Source organism: Musca domestica, unplaced genomic scaffold (assembly GCF_030504385.1).
Source record: "Musca domestica strain aabys unplaced genomic scaffold, Musca_domestica.polishedcontigs.V.1.1 2, whole genome shotgun sequence".
NCBI lineage: Eukaryota > Metazoa > Arthropoda > Insecta > Diptera > Muscidae > Musca > Musca domestica.
This window is the reverse complement of record NW_026712249.1, coordinates 15,918,299-15,940,442: the sequence shown is the minus strand read 5'-3', so window position 1 is coordinate 15,940,442 and position 22,144 is coordinate 15,918,299. Positions and strand designations below refer to the sequence as shown.

Genomic DNA, 22,144 nt, shown 5'->3' with positions numbered 1-22,144 from the left:
CAAAAAATTATTTCAATTTGACAAATCAGCTGATTGCTTGCTTCTACTTCTCTTCTCAGTTTTCTTGCCAAAGAGAATAACATTTCTTTACTCTCTTAGAAAGAAGTTGCCAGAAATTCCAGCAGAGAAATGTGAACAGACATTTGTTGTATCCAACGATGTTCTCCTTCAGCTGTAACAATTATTAAAACAAATTCTCGATTTCAAAAAAGAAAGTAAAACAAATTCTTTATTCACTACAAAAATACAAATACTTAAAATTGTTGCAATAATTGGTTGCTGTTGTTGTTACAGTTATTGTTACTTCAACAATTAAATCAGTTTCATTTCTTAGAACAGACAGAATATTACAAAAAAGAGAAAACATAAATTATATAAAAAATATATATTTATTTATAAATACATTTAGATTCTTTGCTTGATATATATACTTAATTATGTATGTATATACACATACATGTATATATTTGTTTTATTTTTCTTGCATAATTTCAAATTTTTCAAATTCTTTGGACTTATGTTGTGGATATATTTTAAGTTGCGGTTTATTCGGTTACCAAAGAAATTACTCTTATTTATTTTAAAATTTTAAAATTGTGGCTTTGGATGTTGTTTTTGCTGGTTTTCCATATGTATTTGTTTATATGCATTTAAATGCCACGATAAGATCGGTGGGCCAAGAAGGCACTGATAAAGTACAAAACGGCATTCACCAAACCCATTACACCGGCAGCAAAGTAGGCATCACTCTGGGAATTGCTTCGGTAACGTCGGTCACCCAATGTAATGACGACCTGCAGGGAGCAGCATAGCAAGAGAATGGCAGCAACACTGTGATAGATTAATTCCTGGAAAGAACAAACAACAAAAAAAAATTGATATTTATTTCATTCAAAATAATGTCACATTATATTAATGATATTTGGTGTGTTGCGGAACCTGCAAAATAGTGGTACTACATGGTACTATTTTCTACTTGAACAAGTTTATTTCCCTATTGTTACTGTTGTATTTTAAAGTTTCCCATACTTCTTTCTTTGTGTGTAAGCCTTAGTTTTGTCGTTCTGCCTCACTCACTCGTATTTATAATTACTGCCCCCTTTTGTTGTTTAAATGTATTCGTTTGTTTGTATATGTGTGTTTGCTCTTTGACGAAGTTATGTGTTTTGCATTACGTTGGAATATTTTAGAACATTCTGGATTGGGATTCTCTAAATGTCCATATATATATGAAAGATGAGGAACTATAAATACGAGTGAGTAGGTCAGTGAGTCAATTATGAACAATGATGTGCATAACTAAATTGAGAGTTAGTGTATGAGCGTAACTAAGAATTGACCGTCAAAAAGAGCATTCTGCATTGAGATTCTCCAAATGTCCATATATGAAAGATGAGATGAGGAACTATAAATACGAGTGAGTAGACATAGGCCAGTGAGTCAATTATGAACAATGATGTGCATAACTAAATTGAGAGTGCGTGTAAAAGCGTAACTAAGAATTGACCATCGAAAATCGCCCGAAAAAAAAAATCGGAAAATAAAACTGTGTCTGCACGGCGTTAAGACAAAGCAAAATTCCGCAACAATATGTTGAAATGAAGCAGAGCAAATATTTGCTCATTTTTACTCGGGAGCGAAACTTGCTCGCAATCAAGATTGCTTGAATAGTGGGAGTTTTTTTCGAAGCCTACTTCTTCTCTCATTGGCTTTGTGTGACAGTACTCCCGAGTCACTCGTGTAAAATTACAGTGGGAACAGAATCGCTCTAAATAGAGCAAGATTTGGCTCTAAGAAGGTAAATGATTGAAAAATAAAATATTTACGATTTTATACAGAACAAGTAAAAAAGCAGCTTCTACCATTCTGGAAGAACTAGACAAATTTCCAAAAAAAAAAAAAAAAAATCCGTCGAAAAATACCGCTCAAAGAAAAACCGTTATAAGTGGTTTACGAAGACGTGGCCCTGCATTCGTAATTTTTTGTCTTTAAATACGAAATTTGAAATAATTCCGGTCAAAAAGGTCGCTAATATCATCAAAATACCGAAAAAAATGAGGTACTCTTATGTGTGGGCTATATGAAGACGTGGACCTACATTGACTATTTTCATAGGTTGTAGTACCTATAACGAGCTTCAAATAAACAATTCGAAATATTTCCGGTAAAAACTGTCGCTAAAATCACCAAAATACCGAATATCCAGAGGTATCGTTATATGGAGGCTATGCCAAGACGTGGACCTGCACACGCAATCTTTTGTTATAGGCTGTAGTACCCATTACGAGCTTCAAATATGGTAAATACTGTCGCTAATATCATCAAAATACTGAATTTTGGGAGGTACCGTTATATGGGGGTTATACAAAGATGTGGACCTGCATACGCAATCTTTTGTCATGGGCTGTCGTACCCATTACGAGCTTCAAATATGAAATTTAAAATAATTCCGGTAAATAATTTCCCTAAAATCATCAAAATACCGAGTGTCGAGAGGTACCTTTATATGGGTGCTATACGAAAACATGGACCTGCATACGCAATCTTTTGTCACAGGCTGTAGTACCCATTACGAGCTTCAAATACGAACTTTTAAACAATTCCGTTAAAGAAAATGTCGCTGATATCATCGAAATACCGAATATTTGGGGGTAACGTTGTATGGAGGCTATACGATATCGTGAATCTATATAGACAATTCTCTTCCAGGGCGTAGAGTGCTCACAAGGAACTTCTTGTGTGGATTTTCAGACATTTACATTGAACATTTGACTAAAATAATTAAAATACCAAATATCGAGGGTACCGTTATATGGGGGCTAATCGATGGATATCGTGGACCGATATAACCCGTTTTCGAACTTGACCTGCCTGCAGACCAAAGACTGATCTGTGCAAATTTTTAGCTTCCTATCTTAGTTCGTTTGACTCTACGAACGGGACAGGGTTAAATCGTCTTAGAATTTTACGCTGATCAAGGATATACTTTGTTAGGTCTAAAATAATTATTTCGATGAGTTATAAACGGAATGACGAACATAATATATCCTACTATATATGGTGGATGGTATAAAAATAGAAAAACAACAACGGTATGACAAAAAGTACACGATAAGAGTAGAATCTGCTCGATTTAGAATAAGTTTTACTCCCACTCGAAAACGAGGAAAATATTCGAGCACCTTCGAAAAATTGAGTTTGCTCAATTTTTTTCTGCAACCAGGAGCTCACTCTCTCGAATTCGAGTGAATTTCACTCTTTGTATAAATTCGAGCGAGTTTTTTCAGAGGTCTGAAATATACTGAGTTTGCATATTGCTGCATACTGATTTTGTACGGAACTATACACATACATAGAAATACAACTACGGTATGACAAAAACTGGAGGAGTACTCGACAAAAGTAGAATCTGCTCGATTTTAAACGAATTTCGCTCGAACTCGAAAACGCGGAAAATAGGCTCACTCATATTCGAGCGACATAGAAAACTTGAGGTTGCTCGATTTTTTTGCCACCAGGAACTCACTCGCTCGAATTCGAGTCAATTTCACCCTTTACACAAATTCAAGCAAATTTTTTCGGAGGTCTGAAATAATGTACGTTTTCAAATTGCTGCGTACTGTAGAAGAGGGGGGTGTGATCTTGTACCGAAAAATAATGTATAAGTGTATTTCGGTACAAAATCATCAGAAATATAACAACGGTATGACAAAAACGAAAAGAGTGCTCGACAAGAGTAGAATCTGCTCGATTTTGAAGCCATTTTTGCTCCTACTCGAAAGGGAGGAAAATATGTTGACTCATATTCGAGCGACATCGAAAAATTGGGTTTTTCGATTATTCTTTTCTGCTACGAGAAGTGCACTCGCTCGAATTCGAGTGAGTGTCACCATTTGTACAAATTCGATCGAGTTTTTTGGAGGTCTAAAATAAAGTAAGTTTCCATAAAGAAGATTCATTCTACTTCTCATTCTTTTCGATTACACCTGAGGTAAGAATTGGAATTTGATATCAACCACAGACCTTCTTTATAGAATATCTGTCCTAAAAGGCTTTCTATATGTAGAAGTCCTATTGAAAGGCATTTTACTCACAAAAGTACTTTTAAATAATCCATAGGAGATCTAATGAAGGTTCTCGGGATACTTTTCCCATCAACAATCGTTTCTACTTACATAAATTGTTTTCGATATAATGCCCCCGGTACTGAGCGACGTGAGACACGATAACAGCAAACAGAATGTCCCTATCATAAATGTCACCGACATTAGGAAGGCGAAGACAACACCTTCCATGGAATAGAAACAGGCGCCATTCTTTTGATAGTAGGCAAAAATGCCAACCATGGCAGCACCAATTAGCTGGAAATTTGAGGAGAGAAAGAAAAATTAATTAATTTTCAAAAAAAAAAGAAAATTTTTCAAAATTCTTACCAATTCAGCCAATTTGAGAAGGCCACTGAAACTCTTCAAATAGCCAGTGTTGAGGACAATGTAGGAAGTGTTGGTGGTGCTGGTGGTGGTACGTGTAATGGTCACGGAGTGAGACATTTTGTATGGTTTTTCTTGGGAAGACTAGAGAGAGAGAGCGCGATAAAAAGAGAGCAAACTGATAAAAGGTGGGATTCGGGCGGGGAGAGAGAGCTGGAATGAAATAAAATTCATATTCTTAGTAAAAAGGTGTTGAGATAAAGGATGAATTTTCAAAATAAATAATTTATAATAAAAACATTTTTTTTGGAAGTTAAAGATAGTGTTAAATATTGAAATATTTCCAATATTTCGGAAATGTATAATTTGCACCTTGCAGAATTCCGTGAAGATGTAAATTATACAATTGCGAGATAATGGAAATAAATAAAAATTTAACATTGGCCTCAGCCACAAAAGGTCCTTTAATTAAAAAAACATAAGACCAGTAAAGAAAAGTCAAAAGTCGGGCGGGACCGACTATATAATACCCTATACCACCATACAAATTTAGTAGAGCTTCGGTAACAAAATAGTTTATTTGAAGTAGGTCAAACCACCTATCAACATTTGGCATTAGATCAGCTATATTTTGGTTTCAGAGGGAACTAATATATGGCAGGCATATCCAATTTTGAATCGATTTTCCCTAAATTTGACGGAGACATTTTTTCTTATAAATAGGATTGCTATAGAGTGCATGATATCACTTCGAGAAGGATTATATTAAAAAACAAGTAAAAAAGCTGTAAGTTCAGACGGGTCGAACTTTGAATACCCTCCACCATTAGGTACAAATTTGGCATTTTTTTTAAAAATTAAAATCCATTAAAAATTTTGTTAAAATCTTAAAAAATACCGAATGTAGCTGTGTATTAGGGCCTATAGGACGACGTGGACCTGCATACGCAACTTTTGTCTTAAGCGTGCACAGACAATTTTCTGGCATAGGGTTCAAATACAAAATTTCGGTAAATATTACCGAAATTTTGTATTATATTTCGGTAAATACCCAATACCGGGAGGTACTGTTATATGGGGGCTATACGAAGACGTGGTCCTGCACAGGAAATTTTCTGTCATAGGCTGTAGTGTCCATTTCGAACTTTAAATGCCAAATTTGAAAAATTTCTGGTGAAAAAATGTCCATAAAATCATTAAAATACCGAATATCGGGAGATACCGTTATATGGGGGCTATGCGAAGACGTGGACCTACACAGACAATTTTCTGTCTTGGGCTGTAGTGTCCATTTCGAACTTTAAATGCCAAATTTGAAAAAATTCTGGTGAAAAATGTCGATAAAATCATTTAAATACCGAATATCGGGAGATACCGTTATATGGGGGCTATACGAAGACGTGGACCTGCACAGACAATTTGCTGTCATAGGCTGTAGTATCCATTACGAACTTTAAATACCAAATTTAAAACAATTCCGGTGAATAATGTCGCTAAAAGCATCAAAATACCGAATTTTGGGAGGTACCGTTATATGGAGGCTATACGAAGACGTGGACCTGCACAGACAATTTTCTGTCATAGGCTGTAGTATCCATTACGAACTTCAAATATCAAATTTGAAACAATTCCGGTGAATAATGTCGCTTAAATCATCAAAATACCGAATATCGGGAGGTACCGTTATATGGGGGCTATACCAAAACGTGGACCTACATGGCCCATTTTCAATACTAAAAATCCTGCAGATATGACATTAATTTGAGCAGAATTTTATCAATCTACTTCAATTCGTTCGGAAGTTAGAGTGATTTCCACAAACGGACAGAATTTTATGCTGATCAAGAATATATTGGTGGAGGGTATAAAAAAAATACATAGAAATTGTTTTTTTTGGGAAAATTGATGGAAATAGTTTTTTGATGTGCAGTGGAAATAGGGATTTCTTTTCTTTGGTGAAATTTGATGCAGAATATTATTGTCTCTGACGTCAGCCTTCTCAGCATCATTTGATTTTTGCATAAACTCACTCAAAGTAGGGCTTTAACCCTAAAATGTTTTTTTAATATACATAAATTCCTAGTTTAAAGATTTAAATTTTAGACGTCGAAAGTAGACCTCTAGTAGAATTTTATAGCAAATATATTTGTAGTAAATTTTGTTTTGCCGCAAAGCCGTTCAAATTGAGTTTTTAATCATATTTTAAAAAAAGGTCCTGAAATACCTCTCTTTTTGACCCGCATGAGGGTTAAAATTGCCATCCAAAATATCCCTCATTTATCTGCAAGGCACTATATACCTATAATACACCGATTCCGAGGAATCTTAATCCCAAAATTTCCTATAGTCTGGAGGAGAGTGGATCTTGCCCCCTCTATTTTGGCTACTTTTCGATGTAAACTTACAAAACATCGAAAGGCTTATCTTCTTATTCTAGCTCTATTTTCATAATCTGCAGGATTTTCCCTGTAATTATTGAAAAATTTGAAATTTGTCCCACAGTGCAATTTTTTGCAAGGATTAAATTAATTATTTACCGCGGAGAGCTAAACATATAAAAGTACAGGTGATTTGATTAATTTACAACCAAACTTTTTAAAATAATGGAAACCTAGGAGATACTGTTTTATGGACCTCAAAAATGCCGAAGTATAGCTTAAAAATGCGGAAACTATTGGGCGCCATGTCCTAGACTCAGATGTTTTCCTGATTTTCTTTACAATTATATAAGTGGTGGGATTCTCTAACTCATTTTTTTTAAGTTACTTATTTTAAAATATCTGCACATCGACACATAGGAAAACACCAGCATTTCGATGAGATGAGAAAAATTAAATGTAAGGGGTGCTGAAATTTCAAGAAAAGATGGATGATTTGGATGTAAAAGATTTTAACTGTTTACGGAAAAATAGTGGCACAACTACCAGTATTTTGATATCTTATTGCAATGACACAACTCAAAATAACTTCCCCCTATGCGAATCCGGTTTTCGACGCCTCTTCTTCCTACCTGTTGAGTACATACAGAAAATAATGAGTAACAATTTTGCAAACGTAACAACTGACCTCCAGGCAAGGCCAGCACCAAATGCATTACAGAGTAGAAAAAAAAACAATCAAACACACACACACACAAAATATTCATTACATGCGACATTCATTGAAATATTAAATGTTGTATTTTTTTAAGATTTGCAACAACAACATCGAATATGCACTGCCTCCACAGACAAGGAACTTATTTCGAAACGTTTAAAAACGAAATTTTATTTTTGTTTTCATGAGGAGAAAAAAAATTTTTTTTTTCCTGACAAAAATACACAACACTTTTGATGGAAACCATTCGTTTTGAAATTGTGTTCTCCCTGTACGTTTTGCTCTTTCATTTTTTTTGCAATTTTCTTTAGCCATCCAACCAAATTTTCGAAGTGTGGAAAAAATAGAATCGAAAAAAATACAATTTTTGTTTTAGCATTTTTACTAAAATTAACTTTTCGAAAGAGCAAATATTGGCATTTCCAAGAATATTCTTTTTCCGCGAGAAGAACATTTTCAAATACATACAGAAATACATATACACATGTATGCTTGTATGTATGTCTAATTGGAGCATACATTTGTTCGTTTTTACTTATTTTCTTTCTCAATGACGTCATTTATGCTTTCATTGAGGTCACCAGCGAGTTCTATGGACTCGAGTGTTTCGTTTTTTTTAAAATTTTTGTAATTAATTTTGTTTGATTCGCAATGTGTTGACTTATTTACGACAGTTCTGTGTTGTATCAAAAAATATGTTTTTTTGTATTTATCTTTCTAAAGAGTTGATGTTTACATTTGTCATGGTTGAGGGTACATTTCTCATGGTTGAGGTAAATTCTCAGGGTGGTCATACATAACATGTAAACATGGATTTTCGGAGAATATATTTTTAGTGAACATTTTGGATTTTAAAATACTGAAAATATATGGTTTTGAAATGTAGGTTTAATGAGAACATTTTTTTCTGCAAAATTGTCTTACAAAAATCTACGAGCGTAGACTGTATGGCCATTGAAAAAATATTTTTAAAATTTAAATTTTTTGAATATATATAATTACACTGTGCTACAAAAAAATATATTACAAAAAAAAAATCCAGCACATTTTGAAAATAGAACCAAAAAATAACAACAAGTGTATCGCCGTTTTGAAAGTTTTCATTTCAAAGTAACCTATAAGGAGGGGGTAGAATCCTCCCTCTTCAATTTTTTTCTACCCTCCACCATGCATAGTATAGGGGGTATATTAATTTCATCATTCCGTTTGTAACTCATCGAAATAATAATTTTGGACCCAACAAAATATATTATTGATCAGCGTAAAATTCTTAGACGATTTAGTCCGTCCATCCGTCCGTCTGTTGTAATCACACTAGAGTCAAAACGAATATAGATAGGAAGCTAAAATTTTGCACCGATATGTCTGCAGGTAGGTCAAGTTCGTAGATGAGCTATATCGGTCCACGATATCGTGTAGTCCCCATAAAACGGTACCCCGATATTCGGTATTTCGATGATTTTAAACACATTGTTCAATGGAATTGTCTGAAATTCTACACAAGGAGTTCTTCGTGACTACCTTACCCTCTGAAAAAGAATTGTCTATATAGGTCCACGATATCGTTTACCCCCATATAACTGTTTTTCTCGACATTCGGTATTTTAATATTTTTATCCTCATTTTTTAATGGAATTTTCTGAAATTCTATACAAGGAGTTCTCTGTGAGTACTTTATCCCCCTCTGAAAGAGAATTGTTTATATAGTTCCACGATACCGTATAGGCCCATGCAACGTCTTTGTTCATTTGTTTGTAACAGGCAAAAGGAAAAGAGATAGACCCATAGTTTCTTTTAATGATCTGCATAGAATCACATTCTGAGTCGATTTAGTCATGTTCGTCCGTCCGTCTGTCCACGTATTTTTGTAAACAAAGTGCAGTTCGCATTTATTGCCCTATCCAAATGAAATTTTGCACAAATCATTTGTTTGGCCCAAGAACGAACCCTATTGAAATTGGAGATAGTCGGTAAAAATTTAGATATAGCTTCCATATATGTCTTCGTCCGATTTGGTTTTTATTGTGCATCAAACATGTAATATCAGCCCGAATAGTATGGAATTTTGCACATACAACCAAATTAGGCCTGAAAATAATTATGCCAAATTTGATCAAAATCGGTTCAGATATAGCTATAGCTCCCATATATATTGTTCATCCGATTTGTTATTTTTGTCCTCCGCAGCCGTAATATGCCCTTTAAAACAAGAATATTTGGGGAAATATGTCAAATACAGCTCAAAAATACATTTGCTAAATTTTATCGAGATCGGTTCAGATTTGGATATAGCTCCCACATATAACTTCGTCCGATTTACCTTTTATTGTGCACCAAACATCCAATATTTGTCCAAATGGGATAGAATTTGACGCTTACGACCGAATTGAGTCTAGAAGCTAGTATGTCAAATTTGGTGAAGATCGGTTCAGATATAGCTATAGCTCCTATATATATTGTTCATCCGATTTGTTATATTTGTTACCCACAGCCGTAATATGCACTCCGTAACAACGATAATCAGGGAAATACATATATCAAATACAGCTCAAAAATATATTTGCCACATTTTATCGAGATCGGTTCAGATTTGGATATAGCTCACATATATATCTTTATCCGATTTCAAATTAATTGTGCACCAAATGGGTAATACCGAGTCCGATTTTAAAAGATACAAATGCTTCGGCATATTTAGTCCCTTGAACTTTAAATTATAATCATAATCATAGCGTGTATGAATTCTCCCATAAAAACTTTTAACTGTTATGCGGAGCTCTACTAAATTATCAAAATGGTGTAGGGTATCATAAAGTCGGCTCCGACCGATTTTGAGACTTTCTTTACTGGTTTTAATTTGTAATACATACAATTCAAATTTATTTTTTATATGCTGTATTCTTAGAATTATTGTTAAATTTTGATGCAGAATATATCTACTTTTAACGCTTTGTGCCTTAAATGAAATGTTATTTTAATACTTCTTACATCAACTCTAAAAATTGCCGAGGAAAAATTGATTGAAAAATTTTGGACATATTTTCGAGATTTTTGAATGCAGCTATTTCCCTGATTTATAATGAGAATGGTGATTTCATTTCTTTAGTGACTTGAAGTAAAATTTCAATTTTTGGATACTTCAAATAATACGATATTTCTTATTACGATATTTCTTATGATTAGAGCGTGGAGCGAGGAAATGAAAAATTAAGTTTGTTCGGGCACAAGAAGAAGGAAAATTGTGTATATGTGGCTATAATTTTGATGTAAATCAAAGCCTTAGCTAGAAAATAAAAAAAACACATATTGGATTTTTCACTAAAAGAAGTGCCGAATTTTATATGTATATATACTTTCATATACTTTCCTGATAAATTTCCACATTTCACTTTCGAATCGAGTTATATAGCAACCTACTGGTTACTAAATCTATTGGGCGCCATTTTCTGGACTTAAATGCCTTGCAGATAAAATTACGATGTAAGTTAAAAAAGTTCGAAAAATGAAATTTCAAATTTGTAAAACTTGATGCAAAAAGAAGGTTGATATGATTTGGATGTGAATCGAAAGTCTTAGCTGGAATATAAGGCAGAAGTTAAAAGATATTTCATTGCTGAAAGATATGCTCACGTCCTAATTGGTAACTAAATATGTTGGGCGCCATAACCTAAACTTATATGCTTTGCTGATATTAACTAAAATATTGATATCTGAAGATAAATCTTGCCGTTAATATTTGGATATCCTATCATAATCTCTCTGAAGATATATTTTAGAATATCTGCACATCGACTCAAAGGAAAATATAAGCATGAGTAAATGTAAGGTGTGCTGAGAGTCAAAAAGAAGGACATGTGGATTATGTTTTAACATGTTTCGGATGTCTTAGTTGGAAAACAAGGAATAATATAACGAATATATCAACTGGTTACAGAGACTGTTGGGCGCCATCATCCAAAATCAGATGTTTTGTTGATATTCTCTGACATTAGGGGAAATTGTCTATAGGATGATATGATCCGGATGGAAATCAAAAGCCTTAGCTAGAAAAGAAAAAAAATTCTCGGATATTTCGTTCAAAGAAGCGCCCAACTTCAAATAGGTTATTGAATATATTGGGCGTCATCTCATAGACTCAGATGCTTTCCCCATAAATTTTAAAAGTATAGTATCAGAGATTATATTGCCACAGTCGAACTCGACTTATATAATACTTGTTAAAAATAAGAAAAATATAGGTGGAGAAAATATATAATTGAGTCTCTGTAAATTTGGAAAAATTCACTCATATGTTTAATGGGATAAATAGCCGTAAAATGTTAATGCTCACAAATTAATTTGATATTCATTAAAAAAATCTTTCTTCAACGCACAAAAATATAATCCCCAAAATAAATACATGTATGTGTGTGCAGATGTGATTTATTTTGTTTTTAGCATTTCAAAACTCCACAGGAAATTGCCTAAATTGTAATTTATCGCAAGCAAAAAAAAAAAAAAAAAAAATACACACACAGCAAATGGAACCCCACCCTCTTCTTTAGGAATTTGAATTTAATTAACATAATAAAAACAGAATAGTTTTTGGATGTTTTTTTATGTGAGAACTTGAATTATTTTTTATTTGGTGGGGAGGGGGGTTGGGGGAAGTCGAATGGGAATTAAAAAAAATAGTAAATAAACAAATACTATTTTTGAATCAAAAAATCATGAATGTAAGCCATATGACATCATAGCTAATGTAAGAACTAGTTTTATTCTGGGCTACATATATACATGTGCAGGGTGAGATAAAAAATAAACTGCAATAAAGTCAAAGGCCAACATTTTTACACTGTTTTTTTAAATTTTATTAAATGAAAACAAAAAATGTGGGAAATAGTATCAAATTTTAGAATTAATTGAGATTTGTTCGAATTGGTCACCTTTGGCACGAATTATGGCCTTCAAACGGCCAATGAAACCGTCCGTCACACGCTGCCCGAATGATGTTCTGCGGTATTTTGGCCCATTCCCGACGAAGCGCTTGCTTGAGGTGATCGACACTTTGGCATTTTTAGGCCAAACTTGCTTTTCAAAATACTCCAGACACATTAGTCCAACGGATTGGTATCCGGAGATTTTGTTGGCCATTGTGCGCTGGAAATTAAGCGAGGAACCTAATTTTGTAACCACTCTTGGGCGCTCGCGTGTTGAGTCTGCTGTTGGAACGTCCAAGGTCTGCGGCCAAAAAATGTTTACGTTCCCAAGGCTTTAAGACACCCTCCAGAATATGTTCGCGTTAATATTCGGCATTTTTTTCTGATGCCACAGTCGATTAATACGGAGATAGCGGAGAGCGACCATCGGCTGTTATGGCGGCCAATACCATCACCCATGGCCGGCGCTTGAGTTCTGGTGACCAACCGATGGTGCACATTTTCAGCGGACCTCCTTGGCAAGTAAACACGATTCGGCCAAGCGAAGCAACTCTTTAGCTCTTTTGAGTCTATTTTCTTTCTGTTGCGGCGGTGTAAGTTCTTGCACTTTTTGGAATTTCAATGGCTTTACCCCGAGCCCATTTTTTAATGTTTGCACATTTTCAACTGACCTCTTTGGCAAGTAAACCCGATCATTTTGTTTGTTTAGAAACTGCTGGACTACGAATGTTTTCTCATCGGAGAGCGGAGAAAACCAAATTCGGCCGTTCACCAAGCGAAGTAACGGCGTTAGTTCTTCCACTTTTTGGAATTTCAATGGCTTTACTCCGAGCACATTTTTTAAAATTTTCCGAATGGAATATTGCGATATGTTCAGTTCACGGGCCATTTTTCGGCCACTGCAACGCGAGTTTCAATCAAGTCGCTTCTCTTTACTTTTCGAACCATTTCTGCTGATGTTGCTATTTTCTTTCGTCCACTTCCTTGACGTCGGGCTACGCTACCAGTATCACGGTATCACGGAGCGATGGTACGAGACACAAAATATTTATTCTCATTTAAATGCTGGAGTACTCTAACGATAGCCACTTGTGGTTTTCCAGCCAAATATCGAAGAAATCACACTATCACGCTTGAATTCCGAATTCACGAATAACTTTTTTTCTGGAAAATTCTCACCAAAATGCTTTTGTACGCTTATAAACAATATAATGAGCTGTCACTGGAATAATTTTAACAGCTATCGGACGAGTGGCTTAAAAATGACAACAGTCTGAAGTTGGTTGCAGTTACGACATTACAACAGGACTCAGCACCGTTGGATTATTGTGTCTGGAGTATTTTGGAAAGCAAGGTTGGCACTAAAAATACCAAAGTGTCGATCACCTCAAGCAAGAGCTTCGCCGGGAATGGGCCAAAATACCGCAGAGTAATATTCGGGCAGCGTGTGACGGTTTCATTGGCCGTTTAAAGGCCATATTTCGTGCCAATGGACTATTATGTCTGGAGTAGTTCGGAAAGCAAGGTTGGCACTAAAAAGTACCAAAGTGTCGATCACCTCAAGCAAGCGCTTCGCCGGACTATTATGTCTGGAGTAGTTCGGAAAGCAAGGTTGGCACTAAAAAGTACCAAAGTGTCGATCACCTCAAGCAAGCGCTTCGCCGGAAATGGGCCAAAATACCGCAGAGCAACATTCGGGCAGAATGTGACGTTTGAAGGCCATAATTCGTGCCAAAGGTGACCAATTCGAACAAATCTAAACTTTTTCTAAAATTTGATGCTATTTCCGCCATTTTTTGCTTTTATTTAATAAAATTTAAAAATAAAAATTAGAATTGTCGCTTTTGACTTTGTTGCAGTTTTTTTTTATCTCACCTTGTATATTGTAAATTATTTTGAAAATGCCTCTCAGACATCATTCGATTTTCTCTTTTTCAATTTTTTTCTACAAACTGATCATAAAAAATATGCAAAATCATGATTCTGTAATTTATGGTTATTACTTTGCCAACAGAATTCCATTTAATGTTGGTGGTGGAAACCAAAATGTTTGTTGCAAATATTTTTACGATCATCATTACAATGATGATCTAAACTTTAAGAAATTTTTATGTTCCGATTGTAAAGAGAATATTGATGTACATTGAAATATGAGACAACAAAATTAATTGTTAGAAGAAATGATAAGAAAAATACTCCTCGAATGATTCTGCCATGTATCTTTGACCCAAATATTTCCAAGATAAGATTTTCAAATTTTGTTTCCGAAGAAAAAGTTAATAACCCATTAACTTTCTTGGGCCATAGTAAACCGTATGTGTACCTACCTCACAGATGTGTCACACATCTATTTTTATTGGAAATGCAACACCATCTGAATTCCCCCAGTACAATCTTATCGCTAAACGAATGACATGTTCGTCAAAATATTTTGAATTAAATGTTAAGTTTTTTCTTTTTTTCTTGGCATTTACTTAGTTGTGATCGCACTCCTACCTCCATATAAAAAACATAATTAATATTTAGTATTCAAACTGTGTTTTATTTTTGGCCAATTAGTATTAAGTCATTTGACCAAACAATTGAGGGACGTTGTTATTTAGATTTTAAATTTAATTTGACGTTGTTGGTGTAGTGTTTTTTTTTTTGTCCATAATAAGATAAACAAACAGCGAACTGGTTAAACGATGCATTCCAATTGTTTGACATCAAAACAAAATCAAATTCCGGGGGTATTTCCCCTTCCCTAGCCATGTTTGGGTAAAAAGGAATATTGGCTAATACGTAGTTGCTTGGTTTTTTTAGACACAAAATATATTGAATTAATATAAAAAATGCGGAAATTATTTCAATACATATTTTTGTCATCATTTTATTTAATTATTATTTTTAAATAAACAAATTGTCTTTAGGAATTACACCAATTATTCAGTAAGTAAAAAAATCGTAGATCTATAACAGCAAGAAACCATGGATTTTTTAAAAATATTTTTTAAATGCTAACAAAACCTAGATTTTTTTGAAATTTTTTTTCCAAATTTTTCCAAATAATTTTGTGTTTTAAGTCTAGCCAAAATATGGACTTAAAAATAATCAAAGTCTGGCCAAATCCTGGATTTAAAAAAATATTTTTTAACGTTTGACTAGAAAATATTTTTCAAAGTCTGACCAAATTTTGGATTTTTTTTTTTTTGAAGTTGGACCAACCTTGAATTCTTAATATTTTCAAAGTCTACCAAAATGTGGAGATCTCAAAAACTATTTTTTAATATTTTCAAAGTCTACCAAAACGTGTATTTCTCAAAAGCTATTTTTCAAAGTCTGACCAAAACGTGGACCTCTTTTTTTTAAATATTTTTCAATATTCACCAGACAACGTTGATCTTTTAAAAAGTATTTTTAAATATTTCCCAGACAACTTGAATTTTTTTTTAAATATATTTCATTATTCACCACAAAATATGGATTATATAAAAATATTTTTAAATAATCACCAGAAATTTTGGGTTTTTTAATTTTTTTTATTATATTCCCCAGACAACATGAAAACGTGAAGTTTTTAAAACAAATTTCGAAAGCTGACAAAAGGTAAATTTGTAAAAAAAAATTTAACAAAATTCACCAGAAAATGTTGATTTCAAAAACATTATTCAAAGTCTGAACAAAACGTGGATTCCTTAAAAAAATATTTTTCAAAGTCTGACAAAAACGTGGATCTAAAAAAATCAAAGTCTGGCAAATTCGAGGATTTTTAAAAAAATAATTGTCAATATTCACCAGACAACGTGGATTAAAAAAATATTATATATTTCAATAGTCATCAGAAAATGTGGAATTTTTAAATATTTTTCAATATCCACCAGAAAATGTGGATTTTTTTAAAATATTTTTTAATATTCACTAGACAACGTGGATTTTTAAACAAGTATTTTTTCAATATTCATCAGAAATGTGAATTTATTAAGAATATTTTAAAAGGCTGACCAAAATGTGGAGTTTTTAAAACATGTTTTTCAATATTCACCAGAAAATGTGAATTCTTATTAAATATTTTTTTAAGGTCTAACCAAATGGTGGATTCTTAATATTTGACTGACCAAATTTTTGTTTTAAATATTTTTCATGTGGATTATTTAAAAATATTTTTGCCAGGAAACGCGAATTTTTACCAAATTGTATTTTTTTAAATATTTTTCAATATTCACCAGAAAATGTTGATTTTTAAAAAAAATATTTTACAATATTCAATAAAAAATGTGGATTTTTTAGAATATTTTTCAATATTCACCAAAAAAAAAAAAAAATAATATGTTTCAATATTCACCAGGAAATATGCATTTATTTAAAAATAATTTTCAAAGTCTGACAAAAACGTGGATTATTTTTTAAAATATTTTTCAAAGGCTGACCAAAACGTGGATTTTTCAAAAAATGTTTTTCAATATTCACCAGAATATGTGCACTTTTTCCAAGTCTGAACAAAACGTGGTTTTTTAAAAAATGTTTTTCAATAATGTGGATTTTTTTCAAAAAAATATTTTTCAAAGTCTAGCCAAAAAGTGCATTTTTTAAAAAATATTTTTCAATATTTCCCAGACAACTTGGATTTTTTTAAAAATATATTTCAATACGTACACTACAATATGTATTATTTAAAACAAATTTAATATTTACCAGACAACGTGGATTTCTTAAAACATATTTTTTAATATTCACCAGAAAATGTTTTTTTTTTTAACTAATTTGAATGGCTGACCAAAACGTAAATTAAAAAAATGTCAACAATGTTCTCCAGAAAACGTGGAATTTTTTAAAAAGTTAAATCAAAGGCTGACCAAAACGTATTTAAAAAAAAGAAGTTTAAACAATATTCTCCAGAAAAGTGGAAATATTTAAAACAAATTTCATTAAATAAAATCAAAAATGTTCTCCAGAAAACGTGGATGTTTTTAAAAATTAATTTCAAAAGCTGACCAAAACGTAAATTTAGATTTTTTAACAATATTCACCACAAAATATGAATTATTTAGAAATATTCACCACAAAATATGAAGCCCTTAAAAATGTGGATTTTTTAAATAATTTTCAAAGTCTGGCCAAAACGATGATTATTTTTTAATTTTTTTTTTAATATTTTTCAACATTCGCTACATTAAATTAATAATTTAAAAATCCAAAAAACTTGTTTTTGTTTTTAATATTTTCAAAGAGAGGGAATGACTGAATGATGAATGAGGGAATGGATTTTTAAATATTTATTTTAAAAATGTGGTAAAGTCGGTGTTTTCAATAATTTTAAACTGCTGGTCAGGATATAAAATTGGGATGCTGACTTGGATTTTCTTATATGGGTATGAAGGGTGTTATTTTCAAATATTTTTACCATTATTATTATTAAAACATAAAAGACCAACCAGAGAATAAAATTTAATTTTTTATTATTTTTAAAATACTTCGCCTTTGATTTTTTACTATTTTTAAAAGTTGGCCAGAGATTAGAATTGTGTTTTTTTTTTCTATTTTTTTAAATGTATTTTTATTACTTTTTCATTTTATTTTAAAAGCTCGCACATTTGTTTTTTTAATACAAATGTTTAAGACTTTGTTTACCTTCCTATTATATTTTTAAATCTTTTAAAAATTACTTAAATATATTAAAAATTTAGTATCGGTATATTAATAATCCTTCAAGAATTGAAATTTTTATTTTTCCTTTTTCAGAATCTTCAATTGGAGTCTGTCCTTCAATAGCTTCCCCATTTTTGTTTCTCCAAAATATGATTCACATTTGTTTTACTTATTTCGAATTGTATTTGGATCCTCAAGAACAAGACATGAAGCATTTCAAAATGAATATTTGAATATTAGTCATGCGCAAAATGTGATGAGCGAGCGCCAAATTCTACACCAACAACAACATATTTTAAACTTTGAATATTTTCCAATATTCTTGAGGCGTTTTTTTTCTTCTCGATATTTACAATGTTAAGTAATGGAAAAAATCAAAAAAAATGTACAAATCTGTGAATTCAAATACACATTTTTTTTGGGTATATAGGTACCTACATACATATGAACATGTCTGTATATTTATAAAACCAAAAATGAGATCATCGCTTAAGGCAATCAAAAATTGTGGCCCAAAGACTGGATGAATACGGCCGTTACTTTGGTGGAAATGTTGAACGATCAGATTTGGCAGGGCATTGAAAATTCATTCGTTCATTTTTAAATTAAAAATGTTTTGTTTTTATTTATTTTCCTCATGTTTTTGAATTTTTTTTCTTATTTAAAGAAAATACAAATATATCATCAAAATCACACCCACGTTTATTTTTGAGTTTTGAATTTTTTTTAAATTGCAAAAAATATAAAATAATGTAAAAGTTATTTCTTTGTCTTCCCATTATTGGTTTTAAGTTATTATATTTTTATTTTTTTCTCTTACTTTTTATTTGAATTAAAAATAATTCCGTTCTAAAGTTACTCGAATTTAATTTTTTTTTTCGTTTATTTGACACAACAAATAACCGGCGTAGAATTTCAACAGTTATTGGCACGTCCAAACACGCGTATGTTCAATATCAGACTGACACAAGTCCCAAACGAACGAAATCGAAACTTTTCGTAGAATATTTTGTTATTTCTCAAGTAGAGAAGGAGACTATTAAAAAAAACATTCACACTCACATAACTCATTGGTTTTTGTTTGGGGTGTGTGTGTGTATGTTAGTTCACTTTACCACCTTCTTCTCCACAACACAAAATACTGATGGCGTCATAAGCAAAAGTGAAGAATTCACACAACAGCAACAACAAAGCCAATCGTCAACAAGTAGCCCCGCCAAACAATTCTTTAATACGCAAAAAAAAACGCAACAAATGTAAACAAACATTTCGGTAGAGATGTGTGGAGCCAGAGAGCGAAAAATTGAGAACAGCCATGAAGCAAAACCGGTATTGTTATGTACTCTCTCGTCATTGTGAGTAACCTTGTTGGTTTTTGTTTTGTTTTCTGGATGTACGCTCTCCCACTTGCTCTCATTCGTTTTACTTACAGAGGAAATAATGATGTCAACTGCATTGGTGTTTCTGAATAAATGCACACTCACACGCACCCACACCTATACACCGTTTCGTTTCATTGATAAGAAAAATAACCGTTTGGCGTCTAGAACACCAACACAAAATAATTTCATATAGAGTTTGGCTAATGAATCACTCTTTTTCTGTGGCAGCTTGCGGTTTTGTTTAAGGAGGTAGATTAATTAATTTTAGAATAATTCCATAATTATTTCAAGAGAGTTATAAGTCTTATGTTGCTTAAAAGTCCTTTTCAAAAGGCCTTCGTATAGACAGAAGACCTTTCAAGGGGTTTTTGTAAGGAGAGGTAGGCTTTTGATAACAGAATACTTTTCAGCAATAGTTTTCTATGAATAGGAGGACCTTTCAAGAGGTCTTCTATCTAAATATGCAATTTCAATGACTGAACATAGTTTAAAAATTGACAACCAAAAATCCTTCCAAAGGAAAATAATTTCAGGAATTATTCTGTCGCCGCATGACGTATGAGTAATGTGAAGCAATGCTTAACGTACGTTTATCATACGCACTGACTGACTTACGGATTTATCAACGCCCAGACTAAACGGCTGAAGCTAGAATCTTAATATTTTGGGTGAGGGTCATTCTTTTTCGGTAGATGTCAGAACGGTACGAAAAGTATAAAAAAGATACTAAATATGGTACCCTTTGTATTTTAGGAAGCAGTAGAGCTAGAACTCTTCAATTTGAAGTTAGGGTCAAAGATGGATTTTTGGAAATTCGTACTATAACTGTACGAAAAGTACTAAAATGTACTACATTTGGTACCATTTCGTATCATGTAAACGGTTAGAGCTAAAAACTTGGAATGGAAATGAAGGCTGAGGAGTAAATTTTATGTAGGGAGGAAAATTTTGAAGTATGTACTAAGGTATACGAAAAATACTGAAGTGTACTATATTTAGTACAACTTGAATTTGGAGGAATGGATGGAGCTGGAATCCTGAAATTTGAAATTAACATCACTGGCGGAGTGTAGGAATGGAATACGGAGGAAGTTTTCGAAATTTGTACTTATATGCGCGAAAGTTACTAAATGGTACTAAATTTGATACAATTTATATTTCGGGAAATCCAATAGAGTTGGAATTTTGAAATTTAGAAATAAGATTACTATTGCATTCTAGGTCTGAAAAATGTAGGCAATTTTGGAGTTTCGTACTTATGGTACTAAATTTAGTACAATTTCAATTTTGGGAGAACCAATAGAGTTGGGATCCAGAAATTTGGAATTTAGATTACTTTTGCATTGTAGGACTGAGGAATGTCGGTTGTTTTTGAAATTCGTACTTGTGTGTAATTAGTGGTACTAAATTTGGTACAACTTAAATTTTGGGAGAACCGATAGAGTTGGAATCCTGAACATAAGATTTCTATTGGACTGTTTGATGTAGGTAGTTATGAAAATTTGTACTTAAGTGTTCTTAATGGTACTAAATTTGGTAAAATTTAAATTTTAGGTGAACCCCTGGAGTTGGAATCCTCAAAAATTGGAAAAAAGATTACTGTCGGAGTGTAGGATTGGGATATGTAAATAGTTTTGGGAATTTTTACTTATACATAATTATTCCTCAAAATAACTCTGTTAGATCTAACTTCCTTAATTTTCTTAACAACCCTCGTATGTTTACTTTGATGGAAATGCATTAAATAGTTTGTGGACAAAAACAAAATCGAATACTTTAAGGTGTGTGTGAAATGTGGATACAACGGCAACGAACTGTTGTGGCAACTATTCTCTTCCCTCAAATTGAGAGTTATGGCATCCGAAATACAGGGTGTGTTAATAATTTAATGTCATACCATCAATTTTGGGTGACAAACAAAGCGTAATTTATACTTTCAAATGGTTGGAAGCTTATTTCGCTTTCATTGAGCGTTTTGTTTTTCAAAAACCCTTGAACCCTATTTGGGGGAGGTACCAGAAGAAATGGTCCGCAGGTATCATTTTTATAACAGATCTTGTGTTGCTGGAAATATTGAGATGTACAAAATCTGAAAGGAATTGGATGTTAATTTCGTGTTTTATGACCTTCATGGGTATCCAAAATTTTGACCCTTTGTGGGGAAGGTACAGAAGAAGTGGACCGATATATTCCATCTTTACACCAGACTTTGGGTTAGTAAAAATATTGTGCTGTGTATAATTTGAAGACATCCGGATACTTATTTCGGATTTTATGATCGTTTTGGTTTTTTGAAACTTTGACCCTTTGTGTGGGAGGTACCAGAAGAAATGGTCCGATCATTACCATATCTATAACAGATCTTGTGTTTATGGAAATATTGAGATGTGCGAAATTTTAAGAGAAGCTAATGCTTATTTCAAATTTTATGATCGTTTTGGTTATTCGAAACTTTGACCCTTTGTGTGGGAGGTACCAGAAGAAATGGTCCGATCTCTACCATCTTTATAACAGATCTTGTGTTGACGGAATTATTGAGATGAACCAAGTTTGAAGGGAATCGGATGTTAATTTCTTGCTTTATGAGCTTCATGAATATTAAAAATGTTGACCCATTGTGGGGGAGGTACCAGAAGGAGTGCGCCGATATATTCCACCTTCACACCAGACCTTGGGCTAATAAAAATAT

At 32.7% G+C, this 22,144-nt stretch overlaps 1 protein-coding gene across 1 annotated transcript; it reads right to left on the bottom strand.

Annotated features, from left to right (window-relative positions):
* Positions 1-496: 496 nt before the first annotated feature.
* LOC101898907 (uncharacterized) lies at positions 497-19,046 on the bottom strand. Its single transcript, XM_005189792.4, has 4 exons — positions 18,894-19,046; positions 4,434-4,643; positions 4,176-4,361; positions 497-848 (listed from the first exon to the last, which is right to left on the bottom strand). Exons 2-4 carry the CDS (start codon positions 4,548-4,550, stop codon positions 651-653), a joined length of 501 nt encoding a protein of 166 aa, XP_005189849.1. The 5' UTR covers positions 4,551-4,643; positions 18,894-19,046; the 3' UTR covers positions 497-650.
* Positions 19,047-22,144: the final 3,098 nt, after the last annotated feature.

Bases quoted from the DNA above. Each gene is read 5' to 3' on its own strand.
- LOC101898907 (XM_005189792.4), bottom strand. From the start codon at position 4,550: ATGTCTCACTCCGTGACCATTACACGTACCACCACCAGCACCACCAAC. The intron at 4,362-4,433 runs GTAAGAATTTTG...TCAAATTTCCAG, and splicing joins TTCTCAAATTGGCTGAATTG to CTAATTGGTGCTGCCATGGT. The intron at 849-4,175 runs GTAAGTAGAAAC...TGTTCTTTCCAG, and splicing joins TTATATCGAAAACAATTTAT to GAATTAATCTATCACAGTGT.